Below are 20,481 nucleotides of genomic sequence, written 5' to 3'. Positions count from 1 at the left end.
AGCTCTGCACACCCACAAACCAGGCTGTGCAGTCACCACTCCAGGGCTGACACAGAGAGATTTTGGAGCTTTATCCCACGGCTTTGCTCTGAAAGCACCGTTGATTGACAGGAGCCAGTTCAATGGACTCGCAGGAAGGCCAGGGCAGGAATGGCCTGAGAACAAGGCTGGTGCTTCCCTCCCAACAGCAGAAAGCAGCACACACCGACCAGGGTGCACAAAAGCTTTTGTTTTACATCTCAAAACCAACCCACCATCACTGCTCCAGGACTGACAACTGCCTGTGCAAGCAGTGGTGCTAAAACCCAAAACGCATCTTGGCCAAAACACTGACTTGGTGGGGCTTGACTCCTGAAAAGAGACTTTTTCTAAAGAAACACAGGTAAGAACATTTCATCTCAAAGCAAATCCCAGAAGGAAAAGCCTCCTCTGGATGCTGTTGGAGGTTAAAACCCAGTAAATGACGTTTAGGGATGCTGGATGGGTGTGGGCTGGGATGAGCTCAGCCGCGCAGCACCGGCGCGGGGCACGTCCTCATCCCCCTTTTATACAATCACAGAATGGTTTGAGTTGGAAGGGACCTTAAAGATCATCCAGTTCCAACCCCCTGCCATGGGCAGGGACTCTCTTTTGGAGAGGAACAGCCTCCCTGAGCCAGGCTGTGCAGTTTCCAGTAGCAACTGTGCCTAATCCAGCCTGGAGACAAAACTGCCGGCGCTCATTCATACCCACGGCACGTGCCGGGCAGACTCTGGGCATGGCCACAACTACTGCATGGGGGGTTTTATTTTCTCAGTTTAAGCTTAGTTTTAAAACACTTTTTTTTTTTTTTTTAAAAAATAAGCATATTTAAATTGGTTTTTACAAATACACCATTTTAAGAGACGAGGTTGGGGTCGGCTTCAGTCGAAAGGATGCACAGAAGCTTTTCCCTCTGCACGTTCACTGTACAAAACACATTGGTTTCAGTGCTTTATTTTCACAGTGCTGGAGAAATCAGCAAGAAAGAAGCTGCTTTAGTGATGAGATTCTTGATTTTTTTTTTAAAGAATTATGAGAAAGAACAGGAAACTCACATTGAAAAGGGTTAAATCAGCAGTTGTTTTGCCCTGTATTCAGGTCACAGCACCAAAAAGCTGCCTAATTGACAAAATAGTGCTGGAATCATGTCACCTATTAGGTACTGACAGCAAGGAATGTAAAGACTGAAGAAAAATAAAAAATACGTATTTTCTAGAGAAGTTTCAGAAGGACCAAGTCATCAGAGATGTGGGTTAATGACCTGGGATGAAATATCACCAAACTGCTAATCCATATTTTTGGTGACTTCTTCAACAAATTTCTATTTTAATTTGAGGTATGTGGTAGGCACACAAATACAGATGTGTTTGCCCCTTTCTCTCTCTGGGCTCACTCAGCCACCAGAGCCAGGGGAGAAAGGGAACTCAGCAGCTTTCCAGCACGTTCAAGGAGCTCAGGGAGAAGGGAGAGCCCAGCTTTCAAAGGACCATAGGGCAGGAGGACATGAGACATGGGGCAGAAGATGAAATGAGATGTTCAAAGTGGAGGGAGAAGCTTTTCCACTGTGGGGTCAGTCAAGCTGGTTGCCTTGAGTGGTTGGGCAACTTCCATTCCTGGAGGTTTTCAAGACTCAGCTGGATAAAGCCCTGAGCACAGTCAGAATCATTAAGGTTGGTGGAAAATCCCTCTGAGATCGAGTCCAACCGTTCCCCCAGCACTGCCAAGGCCACCACTGACCCCTGTCCCCAAGTGCCACATCCACATGGCTTTCAAATCCCTCCAGGAATGGGGACTCCAACACTGCTTGACAACGCTTTCCATGAAGAGATTTTCCCCAATATCCAACCTGACCCTCCCCTGGCACAGCTTGAGGCCGTTCCCTCTCCTCCTGTCCCTTGTTCCCTGGGAGCAGAGCCTGACCCATCCTGGCTTTCCCCTCCTGTCAGGGAGTTGCAGAGGCAGAAGGTCCCCCCTGAGCCTCCTTTTCTCCAGGTTGAGCCCCGCCAGCTCCCTCAGCTGCTCCTCAGACCTATCCAGCCTCACAGCTGATCCTGCCTGGAGCAGGAGGTTGCACTGGAGACCTCCCAAGGCCCCTCACTGCTCTGGGAGCTTGGCTTCCCAGGTATCCCATCAGCAGCTCAAGCTTGGGCCACAAAGTCACCCTGTCGCACCACAAAAACCTGGATCACGGAATTATTTTATTCTGTACAAAACCAGAATTATTTTACTCTGTACAAATGTATATTCTCTGTGTACAGAGAACTGAGGTTCCAACACCTCGTTTGAGAGATGACCCCGTGCCACAATGTTAAAAAACTTCTAGATAACAACCTCAAGTCCTGTTTTTCCACGTCACCATCCTGAGATCCCAACACTGCTCCTTGCAAACAGCCCTTCGCCTCCCTGGCCAGCACAGGGAGATGTTATTCTTGTATTAAAAAAAAAAAAAGAGAGAGAGAAACCTCCCCCCCCCTTGATTATTTATGCCACTCTTTGAACAACACCAGCTATTGTCAGGGAGTGTTTTACAGCTCTGAATGTCACATTGAGAGTCTGGTCATGCCAGGAGGAAAGGCTGCCGCTGCCACGGCCCGGCATAAATCCCTTTATTCAAGGAGCCCAGTGCCGGGTAAAACCTAAAAGGAAGCCGGTGGGTGTGACGGCTACATTTTGTACAATGATATGAAAAGGTGCAGGCAAGGCTGTTTGTTTGGGAGGGGGGTGGTTTGAGGTATAAGGTAGAAAAACTACAAGGAGCCAGGTGAGGCCGAGGGACCGCGAGCTTTGGCTGGATGCTGCTGCTGCGGAGGAATTGCACGGAGAAGTGTGGGGGTGAGCGGAGCTGGAGAGCTTCCCAGCAGGACCCAGGGAGCTTTTGCTGTCGAGAAAACCAGGCTGGCAGCACAAGAAACCCGTTTCCTGCCCGATTGTGACTGTGTGAAGGGAAACTGGGCTCTGGAGGCAAACAAAGCACAGCCACCCGAAGCTTGGGAGCGCCCAAACCCATCGAGCCGCTACAAGCCTAAAAGACAAAAAGAAGTGTTAAAAAAAACCCCCAACAGGCCCTTTTCCACTGTGTGTTACGTTACAAAGCAGAACTGGACGGGTTGCAATCTTCCTCTGCCGCACCCCAAATGCCAGGTTTCAGGTTACTTCACCCGAGGTACCTGCAGGAATTCGCTCGGAAGCGCGTTATTTCTCCCGGCTCCGGTGACACCGAGCCCTCAGAGCCAACCCTTAAACTGCAGCTCTTCCCAAAGTCCCACAAAGACAGCAAGTGTCATTTCCTTCCCCCTCCCACGCCCCCGTGAGGAAGTTATAACCCAAGTTGAAATAATAAATACGGCCCAGCGAAAAGGGAATGTGGGGAGCAATAGGAAAGGCAGCGTTCCCGTGTTACTCCAGCCTACAGGATCCATCCTTCCAGCCTCCCACTCAGGAAACGGCTTTTCATCGCTGGGTATCAAAGCTCCTCCCAGTTTTGGCATCTCCACCTCTTCTCCCTGCAGAACTAGTTTAAGAACTGAGGGTTTAGGGTTTTTTTTTTTAACTAATTCGTGGATATTTTCACTGTATCCAGCTCACAGTTTTTCCAGCTGCTGTTGCACATCCCACAGATCTGTTTAGTATTAGCAACCATCCGAGCACTAATCCTGGATTTATCTCTTCGTCTTCCTGATAACTCCTCCATGGCTGTGCCCTCAAAGCCCAGAAATCCAGTCTGCCACCCTTCACAAGGAACCTACAGGTATTTTGGAGAGCTCTATCATTCATCTCCCTCGTGATCTCAATTCACCAGGAAAATACTTGGTAAAACCTATCATCAGCTTTCCTGACACAAGTGCAGAGGCTCTACTACTACTTCTGCCCACACCATTTTCTCTAACATCCAAAAAAAAAGAGGCAAAGGCAAACTGTGGGTTTTTAAAACACAACCCTATGGTGCTCAGCACTCCTGTTCCCCTTATCTTTGAGGTCCCCGTGAATTTTCCCAGCGATGCCACCGTGCTGCTGCAAAGATCTCTCGATTCGTGCAAAACCTGATCCCTTCTTCACCCTTTTATGAGCAAAGGGTTTCTCTTTTCCCTTGGATGTACCCCGGTGATGAACTGCCACACGAGCCCTGCACTGCAGCCCTTTGCTAGACGCTGCCCCAAAGCCTTTAGATTCCGGAGGATGAGAAGGACAGCGGGAGTACAGACTCCTACAACAAAGAGAGCTACGTGCAGGCATCACCTTCAGACCTTCCTTTTTATAAGATAACTGCCTTTTATCCTCAATTTTAAACAGCAGGAGCAGGGAAAGGGACTTTGCTGAGGTCACCAGTGAGGCTGGTGGCACAGTGCCATGATTTGCCGTGCAATATCCATCAGGTACCACTGCTTCCTGAGCCATGGGATGGAGACATGAAGGAATTGGCTTTTAACACCAGAAGGGAGCTACCTGTGGCAGGCAGGGAGCATGTGGAGTGTGCCCAGGGAAGGGCAGGGAGATTCCAAAGGACCTGGACTCTGCAGATTTCATGTACAAACTACTGCATCTGTGCAGCTCCTTCAATGCAGTTGGGTTATCCCTTATTTTGCAGCCATTTGGGGAAAGGCAGCCTGGGCTGAGCTCAGTAATTCCAGTCAGATCCGATGCCAGGAATTGTAGGGTCATGCCAAGACATTGAAACATTGGCATTTTCTGGGGTCCCCAGCAGAAGAAAGACATGGAACTCTTAGAGCAGGTCTAGAGGAGGCCCTGGAGATGCTGCCAGGGCTGGAGCCCCTCTGCTCTGGAGCCAGGCTGGGAGAGCTGGGGGGGTTCCCCTGGACAAGAGCAGGCCCCAGGGAGACCTGAGAGCCCCTTGCAGGGCCTAAAGGGGCTCCAGGAGAGCTGGAGAGGGACTGGGGACAAAGGATGAAGGGACAGGACAAGGGGGAATGGCTTCCCAGTGCCAGAGGGCAGGGTTAGATGGGATATTGGGAAGGAATTGTTGGCTGTGAGGGTGGGGAGGCCTTGGCACAGGTTGCCCAGAGAATCTGTGGCTGCCCCTGGATCCCTGGAAGTGTCCAAGGCCAGGCTGGACAGGGCTTGGAGCAACCTGTTCTAGTGGAAGGTGTCCCTGCCCATGGCAGGGGGTGGAACAGGATGATATTTAAGTTCCCTTCCCAGTCAAACCATTCTATGATCCTGTAACCAGAGCCATCTCATCTCCAGGACAAATGAAAACAGAAGCAGCTGTAGCTGCAGCCCCAAGACCACCCAGACTTCCTGTGCTGATAATCCTATAACTCAAAGCCCTTGGACAGATTTGACCCTGCTCACAAGTTGTCCTCTCCTACAGGAAAGGTGGCCAGAGGCAACAATATCACTTAGTGAAGAGCTCCAGCTTCCTTCCAGACACTCAGGCTGGAGAAATACAAAGGATCTAAAGCAGATGACAGAGTTGTTAAAAGATGATCCTTTGGTCTTAGTGGTTTGGTATTTTTAAGCCACGTGGGATTCAACCTTCCCCAAACAACTCCGGTGACACAGAAATCACAAGAAGGCTGTGCCTCTTTGGGGCACAGAGAAATACTTCTCCTAATCAAAATATTATTATTGAGCTGATATAATTTTGATCAAGAGATAACCTCATTTTCTCCCACTCAATCCTTCCCCATTGCCACCAGGGTTCATGCTGGCAATATGTTATTTTGGTGCAGGCAGAAAGTAATGATAGGAAAGCAATTACTGGGCTGCATTTTTTAAATGAGCTAATCTAATTTTTTTTCATGTCTGGCTGCTACATGCACTGAGCCTACAACTCCACCACGTTGTGGATGAGATGCCTTCTCACCACAAACTGAAATCCAGGGAGCAGACCTTCCCAAAATCAGCACCACCTGAACGACACAGCCAGTAACTGTGAGAATCATGGAATGGTTTGAGTTGGAAGGGACCTTAAAGCCCACCTTGTTCCAATCCCCTGCCATGGGCAGGGACACCTTCCACTAGACCAGGTTGCTCCAAGCCCCGTCCAACCTGGCCTTGGACATTTCCAGGGATGAGGCAGCCACAGTTTCTCTGGGCAACCTCTCTTTCTGCTTTTGCAAGAGATTGGTGGATTCAAAATCAACATGTAAACCCACCTGCTTTTTTTTTTTTCCCCCAGAGTATTTTATCACTAATCCCTGGATCTGGACCACAAGTTTCTCCCCACTCTAAAAATAAAAATCTATCAGATTCAGTAAAGCAAAACCAAAGAAACTATTGCACACGCAGGATAATTTCAGTGTAAACTTTTCAAAGTTGTGTTAAATGACAACAAAGAGGTTTGTTGCTGACTCGAGGTGTGTGCGTATGGTGACCATCACCATCAAACCATGAGGTGCCCATCATGGGGACAATTTTTTGAAGGAGAAACTGAACTTTTAAATTTCAGATATGAGTTTCTGAGGTAAAAAAAAAAAAGGGTTAAATTTCCAATTTTTGGTGTACAAAACTGACTTGGGTGATCGCTGCACCATCCAGTCTCCATGAAGGGATAAAACCTTCATTCTTTTCCTTAGAATCATGGAATCATTAAGACTGGAAAAGCCCTCTGAGATCATCCAGTCCAACCATCCCCCAGCACTGCCAAGGCCACCACTAACCCATGTCCCCAGGTGCCACACCACATGGCTTTTAAATCCCTCCAGGGATGAGGACTCCAACACTGCCCTGGGCAGCTGTGCCAGGGATGGACAACCCTTTGGGTAAAGAATTTTTTCCTAATATCCAATCTATCCCCTTCCTTGGGCTGCTGCCTGTCACGTGCCCCCTTGAAAAGCTATTTCAACCCAGCTCTCTCCACAAGCCTCATAAAAGGATTTCACTGCAGCAAATGCCAAGGCAAAGAGCAAGAATGACTTAAAAATCTAAATAAAGCCCTTTTTTTTTTTTCTTTTACTATGTAATTGCAAATAACAAACATATCTGTGGTTTACAGAGGAGGCAATAAATTAAAGCTACAGTCGCAAATCAGACCAAAAAAAGATACTTAAGTCATTCAATCCACCACCCTGGGATGGCTGTGGCCCCATGGGATGCTGCTTGGTTTTGTGAAAGACTTGGAGTCCTGAATGGAGGAAGTACGACACGAAGAGCTCTCTCAGAAGAGCTTTTTTTTTAAATTCTTGTAAAATTAAACCAGCCCTCTGGTACTTCCTGAGCACAGCCTTGTCGGTCTGGCTGGAGAAAAGTAAATGGGCTTCAGTAAACAAGCTTTTTATTTGTGAGCTGAGCACATCATAAATAAAAAGGGAAGTTTGATCCACGGCAAAATGGTTGCGTGTGTTTCTTCTGTAACTACCCCACGATGGCTGTGACACTGCAGTTTCTAGAAAAAGAAACTGGTACTTAATATCTTTTCAGGATGACAGGATGGTTTAGGTTGGAAGGGACCTTCAAGACCATCCAGTCCCACCCCCTGCCACGGGCAGAGACACCTTCCACTAGCCCAGGTTGCTTAAAGCCCTGTCCAGCCTGGCCTTGGACAGTTCCAGGGATCCAGGGGCAGCCACAGCTTCTCTGGGGAACTTTTTAAATTCCTGCAAAAATACACATTTTGAGCCATTAGGAAGCTGAGGACCCCAAAATTTTAACTTCCTCACTGATAAAGGCTACAGTAGAATGGTCCCAGGGAGCTACCAGCTGCAGCAGGACCTGAGCCTGGAGACAGCAGTTTCTCCTCAGCTTCTCCTGCTCTCACCAGACACTGAAGAATTTTTTAAAAAAGCCAATCTCCTATATTTTTTCATTTTTCATTGAGCACTAACCCTGAACCAACACTCAGAACACAGGGGGTGCCTATTTCCATAACTTTGGTGAGCAAAAGTATTTTAGGAATGATCACTAAACAAAACAAATTGAGGGGGTTTGGGTGCTGTGGTGGTTTGGGTTTTTAATTTTTGCTATTTTTTTTATATTTTGAGGAAAAGAGGAAATTGCCTCAAGTTGTGCCAGGGGAGGTTTAGGTTGGATATGAGGGAAAATATCTTCATGGAAAGGGTTGTCCAACCCTGGCACAGCTGCCCAGGGCAGTATTGGAGTCCCCATCCCTGGAGGGATTTAAAATCCTTGGATGTGGCACTTGGGGACATGGGTTAGTGGTGGCCTTGGCAGTGCTGGGGGAACGTTTGGATTCAATGATCCAACCTAAACAATCCTATGACTCTATGAAGAAAAAAAAGCCCTGTAACCACAAACCCAGGGACTCTGCTCTAGTTTCAACTGCATTTCCAGAATACATGTCCAAAAAGAGCAGTTTTGGGTGAATTAAAGACATTATGCCAGAAGTGAGTTTGAACAAGAACACAGTGAGCAGTTTCTCTCCCTCAGCTGAAGCTCAGCTGGGCTTAAGTCTGTACAGACAGGTCTGGCTTCAGGGGAAGTCCATCCACTGGGATTCTCAAGGCTTTCTAACATGGTGTGAGCAAGAGAAAAACCCCAAACTAGAGCTTTCAGTGGGTAAATCTAGTGGGTGATCTGTGCTACAGCAGGAGCCATCTCCCCACACCACAGATGTGACAGCACCACAATAGCATGAATAATTTTCCCTGCTCGCTCCTTACCCAGAGACAGCATTCAGAGTCTAAATTAAGAACATGAAAAACCATTAACAAGACCATTAACCTCGGCCCCACCCTCAGTGCACCACATAAAAAGCCGACGTAACAATCCCCAAGATAACATTGTGTGTCAGAAATATCACACACAGGAATACAACAGTCGCAGCCTTCGTTTCCTGACCCGGGAAAGCTGCTATAATTGTAGCTCATTGTGCTCCTGGGGGATTTCGGTTTGGAAGTTGGTTGCCAACAGCCCTTGTTTGCTGGAATTTCCAATCAGGGGCTCTCAAAAATCCCTGGGTTCCCAAATCAGCGCCGTGTCAAGACGCCTCTCCAAGTTCTGCACCGTGAGGTTCATCAGGAATTCAGCTTTCTCAGTGGAAATAAGTCCAGATCAGGGATATTAAAATCCCAGGGATATAAAAGCTGGATGTGGAGAGGACATGCGATTTGAACAGAATTTCTGTTTGGGATTTGTGATGCCCGTTTCACAGCTGAAGAGGGCATCTAAACCAAAACCATCTTTGCCCTTTGGAGGCCCTCCAGCTGAGTCGAGAGGAGAGTTTTCAGGAGATCATCCCATTTTAAAGAATTTCTTCAAGGAGAGGGTTGTTAACCATTGGAAGGGGCTGCCCAGGGAGGTGGTGGAGTCCCCATCCCTGGGGATGTTCAAGGAATGACTGGATGTGGCACTCAGTGCTCTGGTACGGGTGACAAGGTGGTGATGGGTCAAAGGTTGGACTCAAGGATTTTGGAGGTCTTTTCCAACCTTCATGATTCTTCATTTTTCATTAATTCAGCTATTACATCACACATAATTCAGAGGTTTGCCATCTCCAACCTGGCCAGGCCTACGAGGTGTCCAGAGTGGTGTGAAACCACCCAAATTCACAGAAACCACCACACCCTCTCACAGAGGCGTTCAGCCCATGGCATTTTCCCCTCCTGGTGGAAGCCTTCCTTGGAAGCACTATTTTCCCAAGTATTCCTCCACCCCTTTCTAGAGGATTTAAACTGCCCAGTTCACAGATTTGAGGATGTAAGGATTCCCTAAGGATTTGGTACCTGACAAACCTGCTGGGTTTTTGACACCCTGTCTTTGTTAAGAGGTTTCATCTCAACGAGGCCTTTTCCAGTCAGTATTTCCAGGTAACACCAACACCAGCTTTTAGCTCTAAATGCTTTTCTACCAAGCCCAGAGAAGGTTAAAAGCAACACTTTCACTCATTTCAGTATTTCCCAATTAAAATGAACAGGTGACAGTGACCCAAACTGACAGTGCCAGAGAAGGGGTTCTCCTAAAATGAAAACACCAACGTTTCTGATGCACCCAAGTGATGCTGTAAGCTGTGAGCATCCTAATTTTATCCTTGTGGTGACCTGGCATCTTAGGTCTCTTCTCAGTTTCATCTTTCTCCTCATGAAAAACAACCATTTCCACTTCAATCCCTCCTCCTTCCTTAAGGTTTTTTTATCAGTTTTTCTAGAGGATTTCATTTTCGGGGCTATTTCCCTGAAAGTTGGGTTTTTTCCCCCTGCTGGTTGTTTGCCAAGGACCCCACAAGGCCCATCCCGAGAGGAAAACCAGCCTCCCAGGAATTTTTTTCAAGGGTGAAGCTCAACGCCCGGCCAGGCGCTGAAGGATAAACACCTCCCTCATTAGTATGCTGAGCCACATTAGTTCTGCTGCTCACAGAGCCAAAGCATCAAAGTGGGGCTGAATCTTCAATTTCACAGCTTGCAACGTGATGTATGAGATACTCCCGGGGCCCTGGGCACGGGGCACAGCGTTTCTGACGCGCGAGGTGCCTGCTGGAAAATCTGCTAATGCCTGGGGAAGAGGCAGCACGTGCCTCTCTGAGAGGAGAGAGATGATGTCATCCCACATAAAATCTGGGTGAAGCGACTGCCCAGCATCGCACATGAGGCTTTGGTAACACCATGACCTCAGCCGAGGAGCCGGCGTCACCCTACGAGTCGAACGTGGATTAACTTAAGAGGTGAATTTATACTGCAGGACTTTGCTTCAGGTCTGATCTCTCCACTCAGTCTCCCTCCTAATCAGTTTTTGCAGGATTCTCAAGATTTGGAGGTTTTGAGGTTGTTCTCAAAGGCGGAATTGCACAGCAGAGGTTCAGAAGGTTGTTTGGGATGGAGGGGTCGATAAACCCAGACCGTGCCTGTTACTGCCCTCCTGTCTTCAGGAAATTAAGCTGAAGAACAACAACACTTCACTCATCGTCGTAGGAAAACTATGAATGACATTGTCATGGCTACAGTTGCACCTGTACCTCTCAAATATCAGCATTTTAGCTGATTTTTCAACTGAGAATTCTTTGTCCCCTATTGAAAACCACATTCCTCAAAAAAGACTATGAATACATCAGCCCTGATGACTGACCAGAGTAAGACCAACCAAGGCTAGGGAAGGTTCCTTGGATTCAAAGTTCAGGCAAAAAGGTGTCAGGGATGGCAGGAAACTCCCGGATACTCCAGCTCACAGTAGGATTCCTCAGTGCATGTGCAGCATTATGGCTTTAGAGGCTTTGGAGGCATTGCACAGATTAATCACACAAAATAATGATCTCACAGTGAAGTGTTGAGCTGGAATTAAAGAGATTAATGTTCAGGTCCCAGCTCTCAAAGTTCTCACCCCTGGGGGAGTCATATCAACTCCTGCATCTCACCTCCCCTTTCCACAAAACCTCCTTTGAATTACTGATTGCAGAACCTGAGCGAAGATGCCAGAGGGAAAGACCATTCCAAAGGCTTTTTTTAATTATTATTTTTTTCCTTAATACCCACTGTGAGGCACGGTCTTGTTTAATTCATGGCTCTTTGAAGAAAGATTTGCCATCTTAAGGGAATAAAAACAAGCCTGTGTTATCTTTTTAATAACACCACGTGCTTCTGCTGGTGAAGTCCAGCCCTGAACAAACACTCTCACATGAACAGACCAAAAAAGGTGCAGTGCCATTTCACTGATGAATTTCATTTGGTGGGGCACTGTCATGACGTGTTTGTAGACCCAAAGGTTGGGTCAGGCAAAATTCTGAAATTAGTGGAGCACTTCTTGGCCTCAATTCCCACAGGAACAAAAGGGCACAGCACAAAATACTCTCCTGTACAGCTTTATTTTGTTATCTCCCATTGTTAAATCCCTCAAGACTCTGGTTTTTCTGGAATTAAAGTAAGGCTCTTCCTTTGTTTCCCAAGCTCAAATCACAGAAAACAAGACCTTTAGCTGTTGTGATGGATTTCTATGTCTGTTACCCCACACCAGCTCACCTGCAAGCCCCTGAACATCCAACATCTGGCATTTGTAGGAGGTTGGTCACATCCCAATTCCTTTGTAAGCCAAAGACTTCTTGGAATGTGGTTTCTTCCCAATGCCCAGAACACAAAATGCAGGCCAGATTTTGGTGAGGATGGGAAGAAACGGGAAAGTATGTGGGTGGAAGGAGAACAATGAAGTTCAATCATGCAAAAAATGCTCCTTTTTTTTTTTTTTTTTTTTTTAAATCTAACCCCAAAAACTATTAAGAAGAATTCGCCATGAGAAGGTAACTGTTTGTTGGTGGTGACATCTGTGCCATCCACAGCCCCAAAGCTGCCCTCATCCAACACCAGTAATAGGTGACAGACACAACTGAGACACATTCAACCACAGCAACCAAACCTTCCTCCCCACACTCAGCCTGAAATTGCACTGGGAGGCCTCAGAAATCCCACAGGATTCCAACCAATCTCCAGTTGCCTTGAAAGCATAATTAACTGCAATTGCCTTTTGATTTTATCTCCATTTTCTCAGGTTCTGGGCAATTTGGGAAAGCTCTCCGTGTACCTACAGGTGAGTATTCACCCCAGTGCGTGCACCTACTTGTCTGGAGCTACCAACTTCCCAGTGTGCCTGCTTTTCTCAGGGCCTCCTCGCAGAATGAAACTTAGGGAGGAAGCCTATCCTTTGGGAAATTCTTCTCCTTATCCTGTATAGTCACTGATAAAAAGATTTTTGCTCCTGATGGTGGTACAGAGGAGCTCGAACCACGGGAGTGCTCAAGCTCGGCCTGGCTCCACCAGGCTCAGCTCCCCGCTTCCTACAATGTTTTCTGACAAATTGCTCTCACAGGGATTTCCAAAAAAAAGGATGCTGAGTTGGCCTTTGCAGCAAGAAAGAGATTTTCCTCCCTTCTCCACATAAATTTTAAAGTTTCTCCAAGCGGTTTTCAGTCAGTCCAAGGTGTTGGTGAGTCACAGGCAGACAGGTGACCTACACCACCATCCCCTCTTCCAAACAGAGAGGGCAAATATGGAAGAAGGACATGAGTTTTAAGGAAAATTTCTGGAAAATTTAAGGCTGGTGAGGCACTGACAGAGGTTGCCCAGAGAAGCTGTGGCTGCCCCTGGATCCCTGGAAGTGTCCAAGGCCAGGTTGGATGGGGCTTGGAGCAACCTGTTCTAGTGGAAGGTGTCCCTGCCCATGTCTTGGAACTAGATGGTCTTGAAGGTCCCTTCCAACCCAAACCATTTTGTGGATCTATGAAAATTCTTGCCCTTGCAGGGAAGGTTCAGGACTAGTTTCATTCAGAAATACAAACTGGGTGTAGTCAACGGCTTGGAGAATTCCATCCAAAAACCAGAGAGCTGCTTCAATCCCCCAAAACTTTCCTATTCAGTGGAAAATTCAGCTTTGCTACAAAGTCAGATGGAAGTTTCTGAGTCAGCCCAGGCACGGGTTCACCCAAACAGGAAAGGCCAAGAACGAGGCATCCAAACACTCCCTGCTAAAACCTTTGTGGTTTTACTATCAAGAGTTCAAACCAAGACCTCCCGTCCTGCTGCTCGCACCGCACGCCGAAGAGCTTCCAAAAAACCTTCCTTGGCAGCAATCCCAAAAACGCAGCTTCCGACCCGCTGCTGGGAGCAGAGGTGGCTTCTCTGTGGACTTTGAAAGCTGAGTTTCCAAAGAAATCCCGGTGTTTTTGAACAAGGCTCTTGATTTCTCTAATCACAACTGTTTCCGCAATCCTAAGTCAGGTCTGGTGGCCTAAGGTTTGGAGGGAAGATGAGACCCCGCTGTGTTCTCATTGCAAGTCTTTCATGTCTTCAAGGACACTTCCCCCTTACCCTTCCTTTGAGCCTGTTGAGATCATGAAAGTAATTACGGTGGAAAAACCTGGGAGAACCCCACCAGGGTTCGGTGAAACTGTCCTGTCCAGTGGGGGAACTGGGACAGACACCAAAGCCCTGGAACACCAGACCATAAGGAGCCAGGGCAGTCATCCCTGGCTAGGAAAGGCAGGATTCAAGGCCAGGTTAGATGGGGCTGGGACCGACCTGGTCTAGTGGAAGGTGTCCCTGCCCAACGTAGGGGGTTGGAGTGAGATGGTCTTCCAGGTCCCTTCCAACCCAAACCATTCTGTGACTCTGTGATTTTATGTCCCTGCTCATTGCAGGGGGTTGGAATGAGATGACCTTTAAAGGTCCCTTCCAAGCCAAATATTCTGTGATTCCCACTCACTCTCTGGGACAGAATGGCAGGTGTTTGGTAGTGGGTCTGTTCCTACCTCCCACCCTCCTTCCCCTCCTCCAGTGTTTTCAATTCAGCCAGTTTTGATTTGAGACCACTGTGACCTCTACTCAAAGGTGCCACCAGACCTGGGAGCACCACGGTCTTCAGCATCCCAAGGTTTCCAATTACACAAGCAGAGTCTTCTAGGATACACTGGAGGTTTTAGAGCTAAACTTCGAAGTCTCCTCTGCAAACACAAGCTCCCTGGTCTCCCAGCACTACCACAAGTAGCAGTACTACTGCTACACAGCCTGTGCCACGTCTGAGCTGGAATAAACGTGTGACACTGCTGAAATGGCTGACAAAAAAGAGGACAGCAACTTGTGACAAGTGAATGTGACCCGTGCAAACAAAGCCCAGAAATCCAACGATCCATCTGAGTGGACAGCTTTGTATAGACTCCATGCACTGGTTTTCTCCCACATAATCCCAATCTGAATGCTCTGGCCCTGTGACACCCATCAGGAAGTGATGGATAATGAAACACAAGCATAAAAGGGTGCTCAAGCCCTTCCAGCTCACACTGGCTATTTCATAACCCCTGTTTTAGAGGGAGAAAACACTCAGTCCCAAATGCCTTTCCAGTGGCCCACGGGAGTCGTACAACAAACATCCTGGAATCTTCCAGATTCACCTCTCAATCTCACCCAGCAGCCCACCTCCACCTGAGGCAGCTGAACAAGCCCCAGCACCTCAGCTCTGGACCTTTCTGCCTTATTCCAGAAGGATTTTGCTGCAGAAGGGAAGTGCTGTGGGACTATTTCACTCCAGCCAACAGAGACAAAGCCACGTCTGGCTTCATCCTGCAAGACAAACCACCCACCCACAGCAATGTTGCTGGGACTATTTAACCTGCTCAGTCACAGCACTGGCCACGGTGATCAGCCCACAGCTTCTCCTCTTCACATGGGTTCAGGCACATCCTGCCATTCCCAGGGGATTGAGGATTCCAGCTGGCCGCTGAATTTCCACCTTCCAACCTCAAAGAGCTGAGAAGCCTTGACAGGCATGTCCAGGCTCTTGCTGCTCTAAAAAGGCTTTTCTTATACTGGCAAAAACTGAGTAATAAACAGAGTTTAGGCTATTAATGTTCACGTTGAGCATCATACACAAACTCCTTCTGTATCTCTGACTTTAATCTTGTTGAACTTAATCCTTTCCTGGGATCAGCTATGGAGAAAGAAAGCATCAAACACAAAGTCCTTCTTCTAGGACAGTTGGCCACTTCTCAGTGAATCAGAATCACAGAATCATGGAATATCCTGAGTTGGAAGGGACCCACAAAAATCATCCTAGTCCAGCTCCTGGCCCTGCACAGGACAGCCCCAGTTACTGGGATTAATTCAGCTCTTTTCTTCAACAGGAGTTTTCCCCAAATCAAAAAGAGAGCAAAAAAAAAAAAGACTTAAAAATACATGTAGCAAAACACAACACGAAATTCAGTGAAGTCCAGAGAGAAACACTCACAAACAGAACTGAAACTCTTCCCTAAGTATCACACAAATTCAAAGGGAAGGATTTAGTCATCCTTAAAAGTCAGGATTGGTTTCAGTTTGGCATGGAGGTACCACACCAGGTTTGCAAAGAGTTCAAAGAATTTTTATATGAAACCATAAATTGGTCGAGTTTGTGAAGCAGGGCAGTGTTGGCAGGACCCTGTGTACAGGCATTAAGGAAATATCAAACCACAAATACAAACTTCTTCTCCAGACAGGGTGAATCTGTGGAAGCCACAGCAACAAGAAATGCTTTAAGAAAAGACCCTGATTATACAAATCACCAGGTCTCACACGCACATCTCCATTTGCTACTCCAGCAGCACCATCCTAGCACCGAATCCGTTTGGGTTGGAAGGAGTCCTCTGGAATACCCAACGAGAAATCTGACAGTAAGCTATTTATTTTAGATTTTTAAAAGCATTCCTCAATCTTTTCCTCAAGTCAGACCACGGGAAGAACTTTGACCAGAAAAACTTCCCACAAACTCCCTGATGGATGTTGGGGTTTAATTCACCAATGCCCTGAGTAATGCTCCTTCTTACTCCATAATCTTCCTTCTTACTCCATGACCTTCCTTTCCTCAAAAAGACTCTGGGCTGTTTCTTTCCCCCTCCTTAATAAATCACTCATGCCAGAATTTCATGCTCATCTGTGCCAAGGGAAGAGCACAGGTCAGTGTATTTCAGTTTAATGCTGGTTTGTGCAGACAGGAAGAAAAAAAACCTTAAGGAAAGCCCTCAAAACAGCGCAAATATTGATGCCCAAACTCTACACGTCTCACAACAAAACCAACAGGTTTCAAAACTGAAAGATTCTTTCAAGTAAATAAACAAGAAAAAGCTGGACTTGTTCAAGTTTGCATCAAAACAAACAACACCTCCAAGTTTAAGAAGACCAAGCTCACTAAGGTCAGATGAAGGAATGATGAAGCGTGGGTTTCACCCTGTAAGGCTGAGGGATGTGAATCCATGAGGAAGCTGGACACCCTGGAACCTCCAAAGGCCACACCACTACCACCTCCATACCCAAAACACCTCATTAATGCTTCTACTGTACCTTAAAAGGGACGTTCATTCACCTCTTCACCTCCCCAAGGCGACGGTCAAAGCTTTTTTCCGATGAATGCCAAACTGGGATGACAGTGAGGAGTAAACAATCAATCCTTATTAAGGCTGGGGAGTATTCTCAATGCTACCTGCAAAAGAGGAACACCCAGTGAATGGTTTGTGCCAAGATGAGGGAGTCATTTCACCCAGATCACTCATATTAAACAAACAGACTTTTTACTGCCCCGACTACTTGAGTTTTATTGGGGATGACTGGGACTGTCCCACATAACTGAGATTGTCCCAGACACTAATGCAGGCTCCATATAAAGTAAGTTTATCCAAGTATTCTGAGTACAGCTGGAGGAACACCAGCCTGTAGAAGGCACGAAGGTGGTCAAGAAGAAGACTGAAGACCACAGCTCAAGGGATTTGGGGAACAACCCAAATTTATGCAGCCTGCTAATACAGCAGGAGCTAAGGAACAACAAAGAAATTAGCCATAAATTGAGAGGACAGGGAACATACATCACTTGGCCTGAAGCTGGAAAGATCTCCATTCCTGCCAGATTTTACATTCCAAACTAGACAACTGTCCTAAAAATGACCTTACTTTCTCTTTTCTTGGGGAAGAGAAGGTTTGTGGGCAGGAGCAGGGCACCTGTCAGGCCAGACAGCAACAGTGTGAAGAGGGGACAAACCTCTCATCCACATCAACTCTTCTGGAGGCCTGGAAACGGGGAAGGTACCTTCAAAGCTATGCTCTGCTCATGAAAATGGCCCCAAGGTGGTATTAGGGATGTATCAGTTGGAGCACCTACAGGAGTGAGAGGTGGCTCTTCTGGAGCTGTGGGTATGCTGGCAAGGAGGAGAGAAAAACAATAACTATTTCAGCAGGCTGGGGGAGGGACGAGTGAATTATTCCCTTGGCAACCAGCTTCATGGGACCTGGTTCTCTGCTCAGTTATTCAGTTATATATATTTGGCTCCTCAGCTACTTTCTGTAGGACTTTTCCAGTTTTAGATTTCGTTTTCAAACCCAGGCTGGTCACATTTTCCACAGGCTGCACAATGCACAAACAAGGCAAGATGCATTTTTATAAGGCAAGGCCATGTCTCAAACAGCTGAAACCACCTATGCTGTTGGAACGTCTGGCAAAATTCGACGTCCTCCTCAACACAGCAAGAGAAAAGCTGATGCTCTTTGTCCTAATGCTTTATTAGAGCATTAAAGTCCTCTCACACAGGGTGAGGGCACAGCACCCAAACCACCCACCAGCACCCAGGCAGCAGAACTGATGTCAGAGAGCTGCAAGAGCAGCTCCCAGGATTCCCTTAAACACCTGGGTGTAGGTAATGGAGACTTTTGGGCTGCAGAGAACCACTGAAAGAACCAACAGCCCCGCTCCAGCTCAGAGCAATGCAATGCCAGCTTCTACATCTGCATTTGATAAATGGGATGATTGATTTGGGTATTAGGATTCTTAGATACTGGGAAGGAATTCTTACATACTAGGAAGAAATTCTTCCCTGTGAGGGTGGTGAGGGACTGGAATGAAATTTCCAGAGAAGCTGTGGCTGCTCCATCCTCCCTGGGAAGTGTTCAAGGCCAGGTTGGACGGGGCTTGGAGCACCCTGGTCTAGTGGAAGGTGTCCCTGCCCATGTCTTGGAATTAGATGGTCTTGAAGGTCCCTTCCAACCCAAACCATTCCGTGATTCTACGAATTTATTTATTTTAAGTTGTAGAAAGGAGGTAAATTCTGCAGACACAAGGGAGGAAGCAGCAGAGCATACTCTCCCTCATGGTGCAGCAGAGCTCCCTGGACACCCACTCCACCGCTTTGCACTCCCCCAGCAAATAACCCGGCCCTGCTCACGGCAACGTGGATTCCCAATCCGGCTCTGCAGCAAAACAGGCTCCCTCTAATTATCCCTCGGCCTGACGACATCCAAATGGTGGAACAGGAACATGTCAGGGACTCAAAATGAGAGAGTGTGAAAACAAGCCCGTCTCCTTTCTCCGTTCACACCGCAGGTCCCGAGCGCACGAGGACACGCCTGAGTCATTCCCAGCAACAACCACAGAGAATTCCCACGCAGGAGCTGTTTTTACGGAATTGTTCAAAAATGAGAGGACAGCGAGAGCCACTTTGGGACTGGAAGGAGCAATGGTGTGATGAGAAGGATCAGTCGCGTCCGTAGAGCCTTATTAGAAGTGATTTATATGCAAGTAAAACAAATATCCCCCCCCACTTTTCCAGGAAAATGCCAAATTCCATACTGATTTACACGCTTTCCAATCTCATTGACTTCAGAGGGATTGCCTGCAGTAGGAATCACTGGGCTGTGGCCTCCCAGCAATAGAGTAATCCCTTCATATTCCTCTTTTGAAAAAGCCCCATCATCCGACCAGGTGCTGCAGCTCAGACCCCAGGAGTCGAGTCTCAGCCCTGCAGCAACACTTCTCCTCTCCCTGCCAAAATTTGGGAAGGGGGGGAAAGGGAAATAAAAGTCTGATGATGGAAATGCCTCACCATCCGTGGCTGAGCTGGGAGAGAGGCACGAACCCTCCTTCCACCTAATTAAACCCAGATCCAAAAGCTGTTCTGATCCGAGGGCATTAAGTATTTTTGTTAGGAAGGGCAGGGATAAATTAACTCCTAACTCTGGCCCTAATCTTTTTTTTTTTTTCATTGTTGTTTGAATTCTCCCACTTCCTAAGATTTCAGCGTTTCCTCGTGATAAGGGGGGAGCTCCAGGCTGCCAGCTCATCTCATGCCTTCTCTCCAAGGCAGCTGGGTAGATGCTTCCCCCAAGTAAGCTCTTAAAAATCACAGGATCTGCTTCTCCATTTAACAAACATCGGTGCAAAAGGCAACTGCTGACCCCACTCTTTCATCACAGCTGTTATTTACAGCTACCAGCACACTGGGAGAGATGATAATAAATGTTTAATGGTCCAGCAAACACCAAGGGCTTTATCTCCAGCCCATTTCCAAGCCTGATCAAATATAATAATCCTTTGTATGTCTGTCTGCCACTTCCCTGGCTTCCTGTGGGATGGTGCTCTATATTCACACATGAATGGGGGTTAGCTATAGGGAGGGGGGGGTACTTACAGGGACACGCTGTTTTCCCTGTTTCCATATCAATTTGTTGCTCCCAGAAGGGCAAGACTATGCACCAACCTGTTGGACCTCTATAATAGAGAACCTATGTAATAGAGCCCTATATAATAGAGAAGTGCAGGCAGTATCTGCCTCTAGGACTCAATGAAGCAGTTATTTATATCAGGATTATTACACATAGGAAGTGGAGAATATGTGGAGGAAGTTGAGAGAAGTATCACTTACTTACAGACTGGGCAGATAAACCACTTCCTCAGCTCTGAAATAGAAGATCTATTCCCCCTCCAATTATAGTTGTGGGTCCATTACTCAATATTCCCTCCCCATGCAAGTCTTACTTGTCTTCCAGAGCCTCGTCTCTCCCAGATGATACTGTAAATGAGTCATTTGACACACTAAAGCAAAGCAGTTAAGGTTTTATTACTCTATTACACACTGCCGTGACAAGCTTCCCCAAAGACTTGATGCTAAATCCCAGCTCAATTCTGGTTTGGGAAAGTGATCCTAAATCACAGTCCAATTCTGGTTTGGGAAAGTGATCCTAAATCACAGCACAGTTCTGGTTTGGGAAAGTGATCCTAAATCACAGCTCAATTCTGGTTTGGGAAAGTGATCCTAAATCACAGCCCAATTCTGGT

The 20,481-nt window shown here is 47.1% G+C and overlaps 1 protein-coding gene across 2 annotated transcripts in view; it reads right to left on the bottom strand.

The window, feature by feature from the left end:
* Positions 1–20,481, bottom strand: part of PTPRA (protein tyrosine phosphatase, receptor type A) — a 117,539-nt gene that overhangs the window by 73,320 nt on the left and 23,738 nt on the right. For both annotated transcript variants that reach the window (XM_027660487.1, XM_027660486.1), the window contains exon 2: positions 16,725–16,863. Coding sequence is in view for 1 of the 2 variants with exons in the window: in XM_027660486.1 (XP_027516287.1) it covers positions 16,725–16,742 (18 nt within the window). In the remaining variant the exon portion in view is untranslated. The remainder of the gene's footprint in view (positions 1–16,724; positions 16,864–20,481) is intronic.

The sequence above is a fragment of the Corapipo altera genome, unplaced genomic scaffold (assembly GCF_003945725.1).
Source record: "Corapipo altera isolate COAL_440 unplaced genomic scaffold, ASM394572v1 295, whole genome shotgun sequence".
In the NCBI taxonomy this organism is placed as follows: Eukaryota; Metazoa; Chordata; class Aves; order Passeriformes; family Pipridae; genus Corapipo; species Corapipo altera.
The sequence above is the reverse complement of the archived record's forward strand: the minus strand, read 5'-3'. Positions and strand labels throughout refer to the sequence as shown.